General features: G+C 40.6%; 1 protein-coding gene across 1 annotated transcript; it reads left to right on the top strand.

Annotated features, from left to right (window-relative positions):
* The first annotated feature begins 4,773 nt into the window (after positions 1–4,773).
* On the top strand, positions 4,774–15,414 carry LOC114425997 (glutamate decarboxylase 1-like). The gene is made up of 17 exons (XM_028393069.1): positions 4,774–4,909; positions 5,662–5,765; positions 7,087–7,149; positions 8,128–8,286; positions 8,531–8,773; positions 8,882–8,972; positions 10,768–10,880; positions 11,640–11,755; positions 11,853–11,932; positions 12,016–12,070; positions 12,482–12,598; positions 12,684–12,748; positions 13,236–13,314; positions 13,438–13,587; positions 13,671–13,778; positions 14,058–14,147; positions 15,049–15,414. Exons 2-17 carry the CDS (start codon positions 5,675–5,677, stop codon positions 15,220–15,222), a joined length of 1,794 nt encoding a protein of 597 aa, XP_028248870.1. The 5' UTR covers positions 4,774–4,909; positions 5,662–5,674; the 3' UTR covers positions 15,223–15,414.
* The last annotated feature ends 5,767 nt before the right edge of the window (positions 15,415–21,181 follow it).

The following is a 21,181-nucleotide window of genomic DNA, read 5'->3' as shown; positions in this document are numbered from 1 at the left end:
CTTTAATCACCAATTTTATAAGGGGTGGTGCTGAAAATTGAAAAAAAAACACACAAAATGGCTCATTTTTAATAGAAAAGGTGAATGTGGACTGGATTCTTTTGAACCTTTATTACAGTCTTGGTCATGTCAAACATCAGTAAAAAAATTGACTTTATTGCATTATTAGTTTTTGCACAGCACTGGATTTTCTTTTTTTCTCCCTAATGTGTTGTTCAGGGACAAAAACGTCCCCCAACTTTAACGGTTTTAAAAATATATTAGATAAATATATTTTTGAATTTTTTTTGCATAGACCTTTTCATTAACTTCAGTTCTAATCAACAGTAGTGAAAAAATCATTTTCCCCCAGGATTTTAACCCTTTAATCACCAATTTTATAAGGGGTGGTGCTGAAAATTGAAAAAAAAAAACACAAAATGGCTCATTTTTAATAGAAAAGGTGAATGTGGACTGGATTCTTTTGAACCTTTATTACAGTCTTGGTCATGTCAAACATCAGTAAAAAAATTGACTTTATTGCATTATTAGTTTTTGCACAGCACTGGATTTTCTTTTTTTCTCCCTAATGTGTTGTTCAGGGACAAAAACGTCCCCCAACTTTAACGGTTTTAAAAATATATTAGATAAATATATTTTTGAATTTTTTTTGCATAGACCTTTTCATTAACTTCAGTTCTAATCAACAGTAGTGAAAAAATCATTTTCCCCCAGGATTTTAACCCTTTAATCACCAATTTTATGAGGGGTGGTGCTGAAAATTGAAAAAAAAAAACACAAAATGGCTCATTTTTAATAGAAAAGGTGAATGTGGACTGGATTCTTTTGAACCTTTATTACAGTCTTGGTCATGTCAAACATCAGTAAAAAAATTGACTTTATTGCATTATTAGTTTTTGCACAGCACTGGATTTTCTTTTTTTCTCCCATTTTGTCCCATAGACTTACATTATAAACACACTTTTTTTGACTGCACAGCCATGGCACTACATAATCATGCATTCTTGATTGTTGGTGGTTTACCCTGTTGGTAGGAGGTAACATTTGTGATTTTTACAGTTAACAACTTAATTACCATATTAACCCTTTACCTGCAGGCCTGTGCTCATGTAGTGTAGTTTCTGGCTTGTATATGGAGTTATAGGGAGTATTTTAGCACATAATTGTGTGTCTACACACTGTGTGTGTATGTTAGAGAGGAAGAGAGCCATTTGCACACTGATCTTGTTGTCTGTGAGTACACACAACCACAGAGTCTTCATAGTAAACAAAAACAAAGAAAGTGTTGCTATGCACGTGTGGCCCTTTGATGTCTACAGGTGCAGACTAAACAAAACAAAAAGGCAAGTGGTCTTACATGTGACCTTGTGGTCATTTGATGGTGAGAAGAGCAGAAAGCAACATGAAGAGAGGATTCACTTGTGCACAATCTCTGGAAATGATTGTGCAGCCTGGCTCTATGAAGGGCCAGGCTGTGAAGCTGTGAAGGCTGCACAAGTAGATCCGTCACTTGTTCACAAGCGAATCCTTCATTCGTTCACAAGTGAATCCTTCACTCATGCACAGGTGAATCCTCTCTTCATGCTGCTTGCTGCTCTTGTCACCATTAAATGACCAGGAGGATGCATGCAAGTCCACTAGTGTTTTTGTTTTGTTTAGTCTGAACCTCTCAGCATCAAAGGGCCCGGCACTTACTTTTAGGGCTGCAACAAATTTACTTTACTTTACTTTACTAAACTACTTTTAATACTAATTTTAGTAGGGGACTAAACTGTAGATTAGATTTGGTTAGTCAATGATTATTTATTATGTTATCAAGTTATCTATCTATGGTGTCTATTTAGTAACATGCACATGTACGTATGGTCGTGTGGAGCGCAACACACCATGGAAAAGGGGCACTTAGACCTCACTTAGACTAATTCAGTGATCTCAACTGAGACACTAACCTAAAAGTAAAGTCACTCTACTGGAGGACGTGTTTTCCGAAAGCTAAAAAAAAAAAAAAAAACAGCTATTTTACCCATCCACAACTTCAGACGCCAGAACTCCTGGATGTTTTCATTTTACATGCTTATGCATTGCCGTTGTACGTCTGAATTAGGTACACTTCACTTACTTAGTAACTTTATTTTCCTGACTTTCCTTCCCTGACAGTGTGCAAATGGCTCTCTTCCTCTCTAACATACACACACAGTGTGTAGACACACAATTATGTGCTAAAATACTCCCTATAACTCCATATACTTAAGCCAGAAACTACAGTACATGAGCACAGGCCTGCAGGTAAAGGGTTAATATGGTAATTAAGTTGTTAACTGTAAAAATCACAAATGTTACCTCCTACCAACAGGGTAAACCACCAACAATCAAGAATGCATGATTATTTAGTGCCATGGCTGTGCAGTCAAAAAAAATGTGTTTATAATGTAAGTCTATGGGACAAAATGGGAGAAAAAAAGAAAATCCAGTGCTGTGCAAAAACTAATAATGCAATAAAGTCAATTTTTTTACTGATGTTTGACATGACCAAGACTATAATAAAGGTTCAAAAGAATCCAGTCCACATTCACCTTTTCTATTAAAAATGAGCCATTTTGTGTGTTTTTTTTTCAATTTTCAGCACCACCCCTTATAAAATTGGTGATTAAAGGGTTAAAATCCTGGGGGAAAATGATTTTTTCACTACTGTTGATTAGAACTGAAGTTAATTAAAAGGTCTATGCAAAAAAATTTCAAAAAAATATTTATCTAATATATTTTTAAAACCGTTAAAGTTAGGGGACGTTTTTGTCCCCGAACAACACATTAGGGGGTAAAATTTGCCCACAGTGTACCGTTGACCTATGAAAAATTTTAAAATCATATTAACAAAATTTATGTAAAATTAAGCTTATTGAGGAAAAATGATTCAATTTGTCCACATATTGACAAAGTTATGGCCAAAATAAACAGAAAAATTTCTCTCAGAGGACAAAAATGTCCCGAACAACGCATGAGGGTTAAGTTAGATACAGTACTTGGATTACTTCTTCATGTAACATTGTGAATTAATGTGAAATGAACACAGCGGTGCTGTTATGTCGCTCTGAATGTGGCAAAAAGGACAAAAACCCAATTTTTCTGCAGACCCTGCAGCCTGTTATGGGTGAGAATGGAATGGAAATAATGTAGCTTGCAAACTAAAAGGATATGATTCACAAACAGCTGTTTGAAAGTAAGTCAGGTATATTCATGACTGGATGGAAATAAGTGGCTAAAATATATTGCATATCCTGCATGTTGCAAAGTAGTCGGTCTGCACTTGGTGGTTTGAAAGCTGGACATGCTCAGCAAGCTAGCTGCTATGCTAACAATAGGTAGCAGTTTGAGTAGCAAGACTAGATTACATAGAGTCAATAATGAATGATTTACAGTTATTCCCTTCATCTAATCTGTTGGTTTTGTAATCATTGTGTTTGGATGTCTACCTGGTGGCTGATCACATAGTTACTGTGTGTTCATATTTTGTAAAGTGAAGCATCATCCTGGATTATTACTGAATCATTGCTCCATCGTTGTCTGTCCTTCACTGTCTTTGTGTCCTCTTAAAAGTGATGTGGTCAAAATAATTTAATTATCTACTATTGAACCATTATACCGGGTAATAGTTTGGCCCTCAAAGGCAGGAATAAAGGGCCCATATCTAGGTCTGGCCCTGTGATCCTGACCTGAGAGTCTTTATGGAGGTCAGGACTGGACAGCAGCCTTTCATGGCAAACACACACACACACACACACACACACACACGTGTGTAATGGAGCTGTCCGGTGCTGAAAACACCACAAACACAGTTTTGACTTCACTTTGTGACACAGACCTTTAATCAGCTTCAGGATGATCCATCACTGGCGTGAACACAGATCACAAATCTCCTGCAGAGCTGGGAGCTGCTGGTCTTCTCTGCTGTGTGTGTGTCCACGGATGTCTCCTGCCTACATGTATGATGCCGTGCCAGATTAATGGGTCCTTTATAATTAGATTCATGGAGTATTTGTGGAATGGCCCACTTGAGCTCCTGCAGGACTCATTCTTGGTTTCTCACTGCCACCTTGTGGATGTGGATGTGTTTTCTTTTCTTTCAGGGGGTGTCATGGTGATGTAGGTTACATCTTCACCTGTCCACAATAATCTGTCTGCACACACATTGGAGGAGTAAGACGGTGGTGACAGGTGTGTAGTGTACATGTAATAATTACTTGGAATTGTTTGTTGTTGATTTGATTACATATTAATTTGTGGTGAATGAAGACAGTGGAGAAAATAGCACAGTTTAGGGAGTGCTTAGTCTCGTGGTTGGGCGCCTTCTCTAATGTCCTCTCTGTGTTGTTGTTTTGTTTTTTCCACCAGAGCAAAATGTTTCCTCCTCCCCTCTTCAATCCTTGATCCCTCCTCACGTTATGTGTTGCTCATTGCATCAAACTTCAAGTCCATGTTCGTGACCAGGATTCAAACCAGACCTATATAGATCTGAAGACAATCAGCACCCCCTCCCACCCCACCAAAAAAAAAAAAAGTCACACTTCAGGGGCCGAAAGCGGCGCCATTCAGTGCCAAAGCTGCAGACTGCCAGCAGACGGGTCTGCTCCACAGAAATGCAGCACCGGTGGAGGTAGAGAGGCTCCAGCCGCCGTGACTCATCCGTGCGCAATGAGAAACACCAGACAAGGCTTGCTTTAAATGTCAGCAAATCAAACCTGCTGGAACAAAAGCAAGGTGACCTTGTTGTGGGATGTATCGGAGAGCTGAGGCTCTGTTTCTTCTTCTTGTTGTTGGAGTGTGAGGAGCGCAGCAGTCTCTGCTTCAGGATTTAATCTGCTGATAAATTCACTTTTCTTTTGGGCAGCACCTGTTCACCTGGATAAGCACGGTAAGAGGCTGCTGCTGTTTTACGCGTGAGGTTTAGTCAGAAGTAAATAAACTCTTTATGATCACTGGAGATGATCTAACAGGTGTTTTATAAGCTGCAGGAAGCTTATTTAAAATCAGCGGTTGGCCTGTAGTTTGTGCATAGATTGCATGTGTTGCTGTGTTGTGCAGGTTTAATTGTTGTAGAGGATAAAAGTGAGACATGTGTGACTGATGTTTGAAGCTGCATCACGGCCGTTATACAGCAGACATCACCTTGGACTGATTTAAGATATTTATTCCAGTGTGTGCGGCCAAAACCAGATTACTGATGTTATTAATCTGATTAAGTAAAAAAAAAGAATCCACTGTTACTGGGTTTTACTGCTGCGCATATGGCATCACCTCCACGTGCGTAAACAGAGATCAGGGTGACAAACAGCATCCACCCTGAGCAGAAACAAGGAGCTGCTGCCAGTCAACAGTTAAATTAGACACACTGAGAGCTTTAATGGCTCAATGTGGTGTTCAGAATTTCTGTATTTTTTTGTGCTGAATGTGAATGTTAGGCTGTGTCCCTGCGCTCTGTGTCTCCAAGTTGAGAATTTCTTTTTAATGTTAAAGAGACACATGTGTCTGTCTGAGCCAGTGGAGGCTTGATTGTTTTTTTTTTTGCCTCACTTTCCATCCTTGGATAGCACAGAGAGAGATCTGGGGAGATTTTTTTTTTGTTTTAAAGTGACCAGGCTTTTTGAGGTGAAGACTTTGGCACAGGGTCTCTGGAGTGATGGCGGCGTCTGCACCCTCCTCCTCCTCCTCCACCTCTGCTGGCGGCGAACCGGATCCCAACTCGACAAATTTATGGCCACCGGGCTCAAGTAGGTCCATCACAGATAAAATGCTATTTCACGCGTGCTATTTACTTTGTGGGCAACGTCATTAATCATTTTCATCGAGAGAGAAAGAGAGAGAGAGAGAGAGGGAGAAAAATCCGCTTCCATTTAAGAGGGCTTCCTTCGCCACAAATCACCGCTGCATTTCATTCACCGTGCGGACCTCCCGGCATCTGCGTGACAGACGAACGCTGCTGTCAAAAAATCATGTCCTCTGCTAACATTGCACTGCAGGCAATTAGCCTGGGGAACAAGCCGGAGGCTGCAGCATATAGAAAGAAAAAATATTATTATAATAATTTTATTAATAATAATTAAAATATTATGGATATGTATGTTTTAATGTTGCTGCTTTCTAAATGATCTATCGTGCATGTGTGGCTAGATGTGCTCTGGTAGAATAAAGTGCCTGCATGCATGGAAATGGCCCCTGAAGTGCCTGTTAATTCAGCCATATTAAATTGCCCCTAATGGCACACTTAAGCAGCACTGTAGCCTTCAAGCAGAGCGGGGGCACAGTGCTGGAGACCACAGTCCTTTCATTGTCTGCCCCCCACCCCCACTGAACAGAGGTCTAACGTCACGTAACAGGTGCAGGCATGAAAACAATGTGAATATTGGTGAGTTTTATACCTTTAAAAAAATAAAATCTGGTGTGTGACTGATGCATAGCGGTGATACCAGGCCCATCACCTGGCTGGCTCTGAGTCCCATTTATCAGAACATCTGCTGCTTTCTGTTTTCTGTTGCGTTCAGTGAGCTGAGCAGGGCAATGATTTATCTAATGATCCAAAGCAAGGGTTAAATTGGGATGTGGGACTGGGACTGATCACCTCCTCCTCCTCCTCCTCTTCCTCCCACTCCCACCTCCCCCTCCTCTCCTAAATTGCTGCTTTTGAGGATTTCGCCTTTGCTTCCCATCCAAGGTGCCCCATCCCCTCTCTGGCTGGAAGCCCTTGATAACGCAGTAATTCTCTATCTGTCAGCAGCCAGCCGGCTCATGTCGACGGATGCTCGCATTCTTAACCAGCATCTTTTCACTCAATTAGATCTTTAGGCCTGCGTGGGTTCAAACGGCTAATTAATTTTAAGTCCTTGCCTATAGGTCATGAACGGTGACACACAGTGGGGACTATGGGGGCGGTGGCCCGAGAGAGCGGCTATAAATGTAAAAATAATCCAGACAGACACTTACTATTTTTGTCTCAGCTCCGCTTCATCTCCATTTTCTCATATTTAATTGTTCAAGGTGAAAAAAAGTGAGCCGCCTCTCTAAGGCCCTGTCTAATCATTTTTTCTATGTCAGGCTATGACGCATGGTGTGGAGTTGCTCATGGATGCACTAGAAAATTGGGGATGAAGATATGTGGTAAGTTTTTTTGTTAATTTGAATTGTTTGGAAAATAAATTATCACAAAAAATATATATAATGGCTCTGAGCGTGGCTGCGGGCTCCACGGCCTGCAGCAGCGTTTCACACACGGCTCCACTGAAAACAAGAAGAATTTGTGAATGAATGAGATTTTAAAATATCATCCAAAAAAAACAGATTAACCAACATGATTCAGATGATTAAATTACACCTTCAATCAAAATGGAAACGATGGCGCGTCAACCATCAGTTCATTGCATTTTTTCGGAGCTGATGTCATTAAAGAGGGAATTACGCTGCATGGATTTTCCGATTTCCTCTTTGAGAGTCTATTTCAGTGTCACACTAACTAACCAAGGACGAGCTGACATCCATATAATGGTGGATGTCACGCACCAGTGCGCCACAATTCTCTGCTATTTTTGACCGACACGTTCAGCTGGTTTCATTAAGGCCATTTTAATTATTCTGGACTATAAGCCACAAAAAAGACACCGCAGAAACACAGATCTGATGCTGTGGGATTTTATACCTCAGAATGTGTTGTTTCTGATCAGATCTGTGAATATTGATCTGCAGATATTTATGGATAAATTCACAGAATTATCAGTCAAACGTTCCTTCGGGCCGTGTTGTCTTGAGCTCTTTTCCTGCTCACTGAAGTGAACAATGTCGGAGGAGCTTTAATAAGAATTTACAGCCGCTACATGACAGCGATTTGTTTTTGCTTGGCTGGAGTTTGGTGCTGATGTCACCGAGCTCAACCTCCCACAGAGCCCTCTGCCCATAAATAGAGCAGGACAGGGCCCTGCCAATAAAAAGTACAGATCCTCAGAGAGAGAGAGAGATACATGGGTGATGAGCAGTGTTAGTGTGCTGGGCCTGTTAGAAGAGAAAAAGCTGCACTCGAAGCTCTCATCATGTTTGGGAAGTGTAACCATGTTCCGGACTCCTCTTCTTCCTGTCATCGTTTAGGATTCCTGCAGAAGAACAACAGTCTGGAGGAGAGGAGCCGGATCGTGGGCTCCTTCAAGGAGCGCACAGCCAAGAACCTGCTGTCCTGCGACAACAACGGAGCAGGAGAGGCGCGTTTCAGGCGAACAGAGACTGACTTCTCCAATCTGTTTGCCAGAGGTAAACAGGTTAATGACTAGTTAACACTTATTGATGACGCAATAAACAGGAAATATGATTAAAATTCCATCAAATCAAAATGTGGAAATTTAATCAAATATGTAGGCCTAAGAAAAAGGTGTACAATTACTCATTTATAAGATGACTGAAAATGCGAGAATATAAGGAAAAACATCTGTTTTCAACACATCTTCCAAAAAAATATAAATACAGATAACATTAAATAAAAACTCTTATTTTAAAGAACTGTTGCCTGCCAAAAATGGAGAGGAGCCAACCATGCAGTTCTTACTGGAGGTTGTGGAAATCCTGACCAGCTACATCCGCAAGACCTTTGACAGATCCACCAAGGTCCTGGACTTCCACCATCCCCACCAGCTGCTGGAAGGCATGGAGGGCTTCAACCTGGAGCTGTCTGAGCAGCCCGAGTCCCTGGAGCAGATCCTGGTGGACTGCAGGGACACCCTGAAATACGGAGTGAGGACAGGTATGAGGTCTGGATGATCTGATCCGTAATCCTGCTTTGACAAGTCCTTCACATTCTCAGGGTGAAAGGTGATGTCTTTCTGTTTTGTTGCCTATTTGTCAATCGCAGGTCATCCCAGGTTCTTTAACCAGCTGTCCACCGGGTTAGACATCGTGGGGCTGGCAGGAGAGTGGCTCACATCCACAGCCAACACCAACATGTGAGTACTGTGAAGGAGCAGATGCTCCATTTTATAAACCTTTTTGTTATTATTCTACTCGCTGTTTTTCAATGGGCCATGATGAGGAGAGGCTTTTTCAAAGTGACATGTAGTAATTATTGAGGAATACTCAGCATGCTCTAATGGATTGTCAATCAGGCAAGAAAATAAAGAGGACAAAAGAAGACATTTGTCCTGCTACTCCCCCTCAGCATTGTCTGTGTTGGGCGTTCAGGCTGTGGTCACATAACTCAGCCCTGCAGGCAAACTAAATTGCATATTGATTGCCATTTACAGTTTACATGGTGTCTTTGTTTCATGTATTGCTACTTCCTGTGACATAACAGTGCCAGGAGGAGGGGGGGGGTGTTCATTATGTGTGCAGCCATCACCGAGAGTTTTTTCTCTTGCTGTCTTTGTGAAGTTTAGTTTTGAGCCTGAGGTTTTGAGCCCCATTGATTGTTGTGGGAGGGCCGTGGAGGCTGTGACCTTCTGTGCAAAAGGATTAGTATGACTTGTTAATTATTATACTGCATGGTCAGAGGATTCAGTGTCAATTCCCCATGGTGGGACAGGTAAAGGTTTAATCTTAATGGTGGAGTTAATTAATTTTTGACATGTTTCCACCTTTTGTGTTGCAAGTTAAGACCTACAGGCCAAAAGGAGCCCGGTGGATCTTTTTGTGTTACTTCAATAAGCCCTTGCTTATTCATCACTTGTTCTAAAAGTCATATATCTTATTTGAAAGTGGATTTTTAAAGAAATAAATTGCACCACAAGCTCATAACTATTTATTTTTGGCCCATTGCCCTCCATCCAGATTCAGTTTTGGGGCTGAGCAGTAAAATATTTATATTAAAAAGGTTAATTATTATCTATAATAAAATTATGTGTTGCCATTTTCTGTGTATAAATGAAATACTGATGATTATTTAGATTTTCATTTACCGATACATAGTTTTCTCTATATGAATACATCTGATTTCACCAATGCGATTGACTTTATTGTGGCTTTAACAGTGTAACAGATTATTTAACAGTGTAACAGATCATTAAAAATTAGAGGTGGTTCCTCCCTCTGATTCAGCCTTCATTCCACAGCCTGTCCTCACAATACTTACCTTGTGTGTGTTTTTGGTGACACCACAGTGAATGACTTGAACCAGAGGGTGGAGGTAATTTTCCTTTATTAATTACTTCATCACCCCTAATTACCTCTGGCAGATATTGACTGACACTAATAGACTGACAATCACTTCCAGGTCTTACATAATCAGAATGAGTGAGGCCTGTCTGCATGAATAAATGCAGTGAAATTAATGTGAGACATCTGACTTGTTTATTTTCCCTCCTCTGTGTGTGTGTGTGTGTGTACTGAAGATGCTGTGAGGCACAATGCAACAACATACTGTAATGTTCCACTGATTCATTTACTGTCTTTGCACCAACGGACAGATACTTATGTAATTAGAAGAATGTTGTTCTGGAGAAGATGGATGAACCCGCCGGTGCTGTTATTCTAAATTGACTGTGCTCTCCTCTGAGCCCAGTGCTTTTTGGTGTACTTTAATTAAACAGGATATTTTGCACTAGAAAACAAAACTGAGAAAAATGCAAAAATTTAAAAAAAGCAAAAAATTCTTTTATTTCTTACAAACTTGATCAAAAAAAGGCTTTAAATATGAATAAATGATTATTTAGGAAAGACTGTGTGTAGTTTGCAAATAAAAAGGTGGGGTTTGTGTGTGTGTTTATTTTTACCACATAGTCAGATGTGTATTATTTGTTTTTGCAGGTTCACCTATGAGATTGCCCCAGTTTTTGTGCTAATGGAGCAGCTGACACTGAAGAAGATGAGAGAGATCATTGGCTGGCCGGACGGAGAGGGAGATGGAATATTTTCTCCAGGTAATAACACAACCAGTGACCAAAAGGTGACTCAATAGGACTGAAGCCCATAAATCAACATGTCATACTTGGGTTATCCTGCCATTCTTTGTTAATGTTCTGCACTTCAGTGGTTTATTATAATTTAAATGTTTACTTGAGTAAAAGTGTTACCGTCTAAAGGAGTCATTCTGAAGAGAAAAAGATATACTTTATTTAAATAATAAATGCTGACGTTTCAGTGTTTAAACAAGTTCCCATGAAATGGCTGGAGCTGCTCCACCTGTATCTGATGGTCAGGACTCCCTGCATGAGCACACACCATCATTTTACATCAGCTCATCAGGGACATAAAAGTAGGAAGTGGCGTTTCATTTTGACACATGACGATCCACCTAACCAGGCTTCAGTGCTGAATAATGCTTGGACTAATAAATGTGAGGAACCTCCAACAGCTAGGGGTTTATTTTAGTTTGATGACAGTCTATGGTGAAGTGATTAGCTGGTGAGAAACAGCGTTGGTTCTACCAAAAAACTGCCATGTATTTTGTGGCTCAACAGTTTCCAGAGCAACATCCCAAAGCTGGTAAGATGGTTTGCCGGCCAGATACTGGCCTGTAGGTGACACTTAAACATCTAATGTGGTTTCACAGGGACACTAATGATGCAGGCGGTCACAGGTAACTGAGCAAACAGAAACACAGTGCAAAAGAAGCATGAAATGCCTCCAGTCTGTGTTCCTTCACAGCTTTTTCTCTCTGTGACTGTTGGATTCTACAGGAGGAGCCATTTCCAACATGTACAGTGTGATGATTGCCAGATACAAATACTTCCCCGAAGTTAAGACCAAAGGCATGGCAGCTGCACCCAGGCTGGTCCTCTTCACCTCAGAGCACGTTAGTACAGCACTGTCTCTGTTGTACTGACCATATTATCAAAGGAGTGCATGATTAACATCATGTGATGAATTATGATGAACTCGTGTTCCTGCAGAGCCACTATTCTATCAAGAAAGCCAGTGCCGCTCTGGGCTTCGGAACAGAGAACCTGATCCTTTTGAACACGGATGAGAGGTTTGCTTTGTGTTTAACTCTCTCACACACTGCCTGATGAAATGATCATGTGTCTCACTGCTGTATGTCTTTCCACTTTCCAGAGGGAGAGTCATTCCCGCTGATTTGGAAAGTAAAGTAATAGAGGCCAAGCAAAAGGTAAATGTCAGCAGCAATGATGTGGACATGGTCTCTCCAGCTTATTTACTGTGTTTCCTTCTATCAGTTACTTCATACAATGAGACGCATTTACCCGAGTTCATTTGTAGGGAAGGAAACACTTAGTGTGTGCCGGCGCAGCGAGGCTATTTCAATGAGGTTAATGCTTCTGTCTGTTCACATGTGAGGTCTGAAGTGCCTCTCCTGGAAGTAATTCTTCAAAGGCAAAGTGATGTGCAGGCTAGAAGAAAAGGGGAAGCAATTTGGCCCCAGCAGTAGGTGCAGGCAGGAGGAGTGCATTATTTGAGAAATGTGTTTTAGCCCATCTTTTTGATGTCAACAACTGCAGGGAGGAAAAAGAACATAACAACTTGAATTCAAGCCAGAATCGTCTTTTTCTTTGGCTCGCAGGGCTATGTTCCGATGTTTGTGAATGCCACCGCTGGTACCACTGTGTACGGAGCCTTTGACCCCATCAATGAAATCGCAGACATCTGTGAAAAGTACAACATGTGGCTTCATGTGGACGTAAGAAAGAAAAAAACGCAAAATTAAACCAGCTGTTTTATCAGCTGTCTTCTGTGTCGTTCTAACTGTGATGTTTCCTGCACAGGGTGCTTGGGGAGGAGGTTTGCTGATGTCCAGGAGACACAGGCACAAGCTGAATGGAGTAGAGAGGTAAAGAAATACACAATCAGACATTGTAGAATATTTGAATTTTTTATCTAAAAAAGTGGCATGCTGATGTGCTCTTGCAGCACCACAGTGTTAATCATGCAGCTATTATTTTAGCCACATTACACATACTTCTCACCCCGAACCTGACCACCACTCACAACCCAGCCCCCAGCTAATAATGATCCCCCTGCCTTTTCAATATGAACTTATCTTGGGAGGTATTTCGTGGATCCAACACCTCATGGAAATAAGGATTTCCTGTGCCAAGAAAAGGGTACTCACTCTGATCTGTAGTCACCTCCTGAAAACAAATAGGCACTGTTGTGTCAATAAAACTAAAGAGATCTTAGATTGCTACTTCTTTTCTACAGTAGCCTTTATAAGCACACACACACACACACACACACACACACACACACACACACACACACACACACACACACCTACCCCTCACAGAGCTGTGTTTACTGTTTCAATATCTGTGCAGGGCCAACTCAGTCACCTGGAACCCTCATAAGATGATGGGAGTGCCACTGCAATGCTCTGCTATTCTGGTCAGAGAGAGGGTGAGTGTGTGTGTTTTTCACTCTCCTGCTCGACACACACCTGCTCACAAAATCTGTGCATATACAAACCATTCTCTCCAAAACCATCCTGTTTATCTCTCATCACGATGGTTTCCATCACAGGGATTATTACAAGGCTGCAATTCAATGTGCGCCGGCTACCTGTTCCAACCCGACAAACAGTACGATGTGACATACGACACGGGCGATAAGGCCATTCAGTGTGGACGGCACGTAGATATCTTCAAATTCTGGCTCATGTGGAAGGCAAAGGTGGGCATTCATCTACAGCATAATGTGACTATGTATCTATCAACTATGACATTTAATATGGTATTTTTTATTTTGTCCCAAAGGGAACAATAGGATTTGAGCAACACATTGACAAGTGCCTGGATCTGTCAGCATACCTCTACAATAAAATAAAATCCAGAGAGGGCTTTGAGATGGTGTTCAATGCAGAGGTAATGTATTTATTTCCAATCATCTTTTCTAACATCCAAGATATGTGTAGCAGTGCAGCTACAACAACAGAAGATACTGTACTCTTCTTATCTGAGCTCTGCTGCTTTAAAACACATGCATTCTTCTTTTGTGATGAATAACCACAGTCATACAGTATTTAACAGCTTAACTTAAGGATTGATTGGATCATTTTCATTTGTTGACATGTTGACAAGAAACGCTGACATCACAGAAGGCCAGCACTCATTACAAATGTTGTTCCCATTTTCTCTTATCAGCCTCAGCACACTAATGTCTGCTTCTGGTACATTCCACCGAGCCTGCACGGCCTGCCTGATGGCAAGGAGAGGCGGGAGAGGTTGCACAAGGTAATGACTCATCAATTTGCTTTTTAAGCCTCATTTCTGCAGTTGTTCCCCTTTTCTCTTAGATTGATTTACACAGGATGTCGCTGCCAGATTTTGAAGATCCATACAATGAGGGATACATTCACAGATGTAGAAAATACAGATTGTTTCTTTGTATGGTATCATCATCATCACATCTGATCCACAACAGCAGTGCCATCATCATCATCACTTTCAAAATGGCAGCTGATGAACTCTGTGAATTAGTAGATTGAAGGACTTAAATCAGGTGAATAGGGTAAGTGTTGGAAGAGTTCACATCTACATCCCTGGATGGCAGCCACCATGACTGTGGACTTGTGGGCTGGAGTGTGATCCTGGTGGAAGAGCGCTCAGCTTGTTGACTTCCCACACTGAGTCTTCTTGATTAGTCATCTTATTTTAGTAGGACCCTCTAAGAAAACAGACGTCTGCAGACTTACATATTTACTTTCTCTGGATGTTTCTACTGTTTTAATTGCTCTTTTGTCCTTTGTTGGAAGTGCCTCACTGTGTCTCATACATCCATGGTCACAAATTGTTCAAGAAATCTCTCAGGATCTTCCCTTAAAAATAGCTTTGATTGTCCCTCATGCCACTTCCACTTCTACTTGTATCAGGACATAGTGGGCTGGCACTGTGGAGAACTAACATGTTCCTGGAAGATACCCAGCCCTGCAGCTGTGTTATTCATTAGACTGTCAATCGTCTCCCGTGGTGATGAAAATCTGCCTTCATGATAAGTCTTGGAGACAGAGAAAGTAGAGAACTTTCTGGTCTTTCACTCTCGAAGACTGTACTCTGTGTGTATAAAATAGCTTTTTCTTTTGTTTAGAGATAAAATCATTAATTGGTCATTCTACACATTTTCATTCTGTAACAGGTGGCCCCAAAGATCAAAGCAATGATGATGGAGTCTGGGACTACAATGGTAGGTTACCAGCCACAGGGAGACAAGGTCAACTTCTTCCGCATGGTCATCTCCAACCCCGCTGCCACCAGGTCGGATATCGACTTCCTGGTTGAAGAGATTGAGCGATTGGGGCACGACTTGTAAGAGCCAAATCTGTACAGTACCTTTTTTTTTCCTTCGGAGAGCCTTCAGCTTGGCTTCATGTCCCTTTGTCTCATAAAGACATAGAGATTTAACGCTTACAGGTATTTTTCTGGCAATGCACAACAAATAATAATAATAAGCCCAGCGTGTTTCTGTCTCTTTGGTCTTTAGTGATGCATATTTGGGAAAAAACTGCACACCAGGTTATCTGAGTAAAAAGGACTAAGCACAGTGTTATTCTTGCTAAAACATATGTGAAATGGAAACAACGTATAGGATGTTAATGTGATCCTTTTCATGTAAATATGCAATAGCAAGAATAATATAATTCTGTACATAGCAGCTCTGAAAAATGTTGTGTTGGTCATTACTAAAACAGAAAGAAGTATTTTTTCAGCAGTGTAGAGAAACTTATTGACATAAGCAGCATTCATATATTGACTATTATTAGATAGATGGTAATTATCAAACCAGATGCACCACAGTATTATAGTCCCTCACATGAGTGGGGATATATATATATATATATATAACACAGTCATTGTTACAAGTCCTGTACTTACTGTGTTTTTAGAGATTTTTGTGTCGATTGTGTAAAGTATTGTTACATCGCCTTTGTGCCAAATGTGTCCTAGTTTTACAGTGAGAGGATCCTATATGTAAATCATCCATACAGTATGGTATGTGATAGATTAATCGCTTTGTTTATATTGAGAGATAACCTGCTATTTTGTTCCATTTGTAATGTACCCTCCTCCCTATATTTGAGAACTCGGCTGTATTATATCGCAATGTTTTGAATAACATTTATGTCTTTTCGTGTATTCGTGAACCAAAGAAGGGTTGAGTTACATTTAAATGAATTATGTACACAGCCCTTATTATTCTCCCTTATGGATGGATTCAGATGTTTATATATAGGAATTTATCGCCTTTAACTTTAGTGCAATCTATGTTGTGTAACTGTGCAATGTCATTGTGATTCACTGATTGAATGTTGTGGAGACACTCAGCTTCACTGGCAGTGTGGCTGCTACTGCTGGTGCTTCGTTAATGATCAAAAGCACAACGCTAAACCGCGATCAGGGGGCAGATTTTATTCTAGGGACATATGATTGTCTGTATTTTAACGTAAGTGGAGTAACTCTATAATATGCAAAATTTGTCTTAACATGCTCACTGTAGGCACACTCTTATGTTTAGATAAAAAAAAACTGGAACTGTTTATCATTAAGTGTTTTTGCTCGATCAATGCAATGCACAGTGTTTGCTACATTAATAAGATTTATTAAACAACTGTACATTCCTCAATTAGTGGGATGAAATGTCCCTTGTCATATTCAGTGTAGGCACTTTAAGAAGATCATTTGCAGAGAATTACTGGTGTATCCAACACTAAATAAAGACATGAGCTGTAGAACAACTGTGGAGATGATTCTTTGCAGTTTGTGAAAGACCTCTGTGTGTTAAACAACACTGTTGTGACAGGAGATCCCATTCTCACTGCATGATGAAGTTGTTCATTCAAAATATAGAAAATAACTTGCAGATTTGCGTATTGTGCCTTAAATCAGTGTGAGCTGATGTGATTCTCTGGCTTAAACAATCAGCTCTAAGTTGTGATGACATTTTTCTCCTATAAAAATGGCCCTACAGTCCAAGCAGTGGACCCACATGCAATGGTGTGGTTCAGTCCAGCTCTATGATAACCTAGTTTTATTAGCACAATGAAGATATGTTTCAGGGCTGAGCACAGTGAGCATGTTGATGGTCTACTTTCTGTACATACAGCATTTAATGCAGGCTTTGCCACAAACCGTGCCTGCAAAGTGAGGGTGAAAAATGAGAAGAAGAAGGAGCATAACGCAGTGTTAATACATCAAATGTTTGGGGTTAGCTAGATGATGTTATTAACTTAGGCCTCGTTCACACTGGGGAAATCAATCCGCTAGAGCGGGATTCGGGCCGTATCTGGATATATCCGGATAGTTTTTTTCTGAGTCTGAACAACACGAATCTGGATATATCCAGATAGATCTCAGTCCACCTCTCGGAGCCGGATTGGCTCAAATGTGGCTCAGGTCTCAACGCAAATGCAGCTAGCGAATCCGGCTAGTGACGTGATACTTCCGGTTCACAGGGACAGTGTCCGGGTCGTGTACAAAAGCTCTATGTAAACAACCGTTGAACTATGCCAGCTTTGCCCCGAGTTTATTTTTGACAAGGCTACAAAGGAATAAACTGCTTTTTAACAAGCGTCGCAGGACAAATAAAATGCATGACACAAAATGCATGACCGCGGCCTGAACGAAATCTGTATATTACAAGGCGCCACCTAGTGGTTTGGAGGACAGCAAACAAGCCGGATTAAGCCAGATTGAGCACGGACGCGTGTGTGATAGCCAGATTTGAAAATAGGTCTGAATGTATCCAGTTTAAAGGCTATCCAGATACAATCCTAAACTGGATTCACTTTCTCCAGTGTGAACGGGGCCAAACAGTTATGAATGTGGTTTCTGATACTCCAAACGTTTAGAGAAGATTATGAAGTATCAAGCTCATACAAACGCAACATTAATTGCTACAGAGTGCATCAGGATGCACAGACCGACCTGAGAAGAGTGTCTAACTGAAGACAATACCTGATCAAAGTTATTGTCTTCATACAAATCCTGTATTAAGATATAAATGTGCATGTTTTCCATTCTTAGGTACATCTTTTCTAGCCACTTAGCTGTCACCATCCATTGGTCAGATTAATCACCCTGAAGTAACGTTTTATTGGCTGATCATCATACAGCTGAGACTTTGAGAGCACCCCCTGCCAATCCCCTCAGTCCTCTCATTCCTTACACCTTTGTCATAAAGTGCATTAGACTGTGATCTCTTAACAGTTTTTTTTTGTCCTGTGCAGCCTATTCGAAGGCTCTGCCTGGCTGTGTTTTATTTCAACTGTTTCAGTGGCTCTCCTGCCTTCCTCCACCAGGCAGATGCTGTTTCTTTGTTTCACGCTCCAGTGCTGCGATCATTACAGACCTGATGTCAATGGCTGCTTTGTGAAGTTACAGGGAACTGAGGGTTAGAGAAATAACCAATCATAGCAGGATAAAAGACGTAATAACCTCTGGGATTTTGCCACGTCTACAGGGAGAGTTTTTTTGTTTACTGCTCTTTAAAATCAAAGAAGATTAAATGTACCATAACATGGCTAATATGGAAGCAGGTGCTGGAGAATATGATAATGATTAAATGCAAATGATGGTCTGTCACAGTCTAGTAGGTCTGTTCCATAATTGCAGGGCCAATCAGCTCATACACATATAGTATAATCTATTATATTATATATATAAAAATAATCTATATATATAATTGAAGAAGAAAATTAAAAGAAAAAGGAGGTTTGAACCAGATGCAGACTATAAAATCAGCATTTAGTATTTGAAGGTGTAATCTAACATCAGTCATAGGTATCATTAAACTGGGATCTGGGTAGTGAAGAGTAGCAGGTTTGTTTTTGCAGCAGTCTCTGGAGGAAGCCTGCTTGGACCAACCCTAAACACCAGACTGTGAAACACTTAATGTCTGTCTCTGCGCTAGTCTGTTCACCCTCAATTTCACACTTGGCACACACACACACAGACAGAGACAGAATTCAGCATAACACTGCATCTAAAACAAGACGGTCACATTTATAGCGCTCACTGCATAACCTACACTGTGTGTCCATTTTACTTTATTTTTCTTTGGTTTAATGTTGTGATGTTGACCCAAACATTTCCTTCCTTTCTTATGCACAATAAGCTGCTTACCCTTCTATCCCCACACTCAGCTGTGTTACTTCTGTCTCTTATATATCTATGAATCTTGTCAGTGCTTTGCTGATCTGCCGCCCCTGGGAATCACTGCCACATTAGCTTCCTGATAGATACTGACGTTCCCATTGTGGAAGGCAGGACTAATAAAATGATGATGATGATATTGACTGCGGGCTGTTTGCCAGAAACCCCCCCCTTCCCCCGATATCCTCCACACACAATTCATACACACATGCACACAGTTTAACATGACCTGGGTATTGTGCTTGTTTTAATGTTTCAAACGGCATATGTACTTGACAAAATGCTGATAACAGAATCAATTATAACACCTTAAGACCTCTGACTTCTAAAGTAATTATAATGGTTTACACTTATCTGAATGGCCTCCTCTTATTGACTGCATGCCCACGGCTTGATTATACTTGGCAGGAAGTAACTTTTAAGCTTGAGATTAATAGTGCAGAGACCATGACTTGCCTGTCTCTAAGCCTAATGTGGTGCTTGTTAAAGTTGAAAGACATTTTCTAAAGGAATAAGCATGAGCCCTGAAGCAGCTATGCTGCAGCTTACCAAGTCTCTGTGCGGCGATTGCTATCATGCATGCTAAATGATCAAATCAACCCTCACAGCACAGTGATCTCTGAAGCTATCAGATTTATTCTGCTGTTTTCTGCAGGATAATTAACACACAGACATTTGTTCTCTGTTGATCTGCAGGACAGGACAGGAAACGTGTGCCTACTGTTACTGAAATTAAAATGATAAACAACAACAATAAGGATGTGGTAACTACCTGTACTGGTGCTTGGCTTTGCTGCTCTGTCACTGCCTCCCAGCACAGCACAGAGTACATTATGTGGAGCAGAGAGTTGTTATTAGACTAATGCTGCAAAAAGTGACCTCACAGATGCACAGCATCAACTGACCCTGACAGTAACGGCCTCTGATGCCTGTGGCTTTGCTTACGATGTAGAAATGATGTAGAAATGCAGTGTGTGTGTGTGTGTGTGTGTGTGTGTGAAGGGAGAGAGGCAGGCTTGTGAATGTATTCCTCGCCGTTACTTCAGACCACATCTGTGGTAAAATGCCTGAACAGAAGAACAGAGCATGTCTCTGCAGCTTTAGTTGTAAATTCCTTGGAGGACTGAAGAAGTATAAATCTGCGAGAGCTGTACAGAACAGTGATCGCACAGTTTGAAGGCGTCAGCAACCTGCTGCTGAAATACAGAGTTTATTTATCTGCTTCTTGAAAGAGAAAGTCACAGTGTAAGGTATATTTCTAACTGGTAGTAAATAATTTCTGTCATAAATAACAGGCTGCTGATGCTACATAATCATTGAACACTGGACATGAGGCTGGTGGAATGTTTAACATCTTAATGTAGTATGTTTCTATGATATTAATACATGTGACATGGGCTGATGTTTTTTTTTTAATTCAAGAATTAACACCTATCACTCAAATTACCATCATATTAATCATTTGTGGGAGACACATTATATAAAAAGCACGGATACATCCTTTATGTGTAACTCCATGAATTATAATGTTGGTGTATCACAGTATAGTCAATCTCCTGTCTTCAGAGTGCTTTTTAAGCTTCAGGCTTCCTCCCACACACAGAATCAAGGTGAGTTTAGCAGACTGACAGGATAACAGATGATTGATGAGCACAATCACTATGCTGAGCAAGTTCATTTCAAATTATTTGATAAGAGCTGCTGCACTACAACCTGATTTTCAATTACAAATACATTAATCTTCCAGCTCATGTTCTTTATAGCATTGGTGATATCATTTATCACCACTGTTTGATCACAGAGACTATGTTTTTTCCTTTTTCCACACCTTCCCTGGCTGCTCTGACATAATTATACAACCAAAAGCAAAGCAGCTGAATAATAATAATAAAAAAGAAAACATATTTTAATGTTAATGTTACAGGGACAGGAAGTGATGGACAGAGAGTTACCTATATTTTAATTATTGTATGTTAAAAACAGACATTTATTTAAATAATTACGACTGTTTGCTTCATAAACGTCGCAGCTAAGATGACAGCAGCTGTTGTATTTTGTGTAAGTTTCCCCATCAGTGCGGTTGGATGTTAATTATGACAACACAGCGGAAGTGCTGCGAA

Source organism: Parambassis ranga, chromosome 21 (genome assembly GCF_900634625.1).
Source record: "Parambassis ranga chromosome 21, fParRan2.1, whole genome shotgun sequence".
NCBI classification, from domain to species: domain Eukaryota; kingdom Metazoa; phylum Chordata; class Actinopteri; family Ambassidae; genus Parambassis; species Parambassis ranga.
Note: the sequence above shows the minus strand (reverse complement) of the source record. Positions and strands in the feature narration are given on the sequence as shown.

Excerpts from the sequence above, each read along its gene's own strand:
- LOC114425997 (XM_028393069.1), top strand. The coding sequence starts at position 5,675 with ATGGCGGCGTCTGCACCCTCCTCCTCCTCCTCCACCTCTGCTGGCGGC. Across the intron at positions 10,881-11,639 it reads AGATGGAATATTTTCTCCAG|GAGGAGCCATTTCCAACATG; the intron begins GTAATAACACAA and ends TGGATTCTACAG. Across the intron at positions 11,933-12,015 it reads CTTTTGAACACGGATGAGAG|AGGGAGAGTCATTCCCGCTG; the intron begins GTTTGCTTTGTG and ends TCCACTTTCCAG.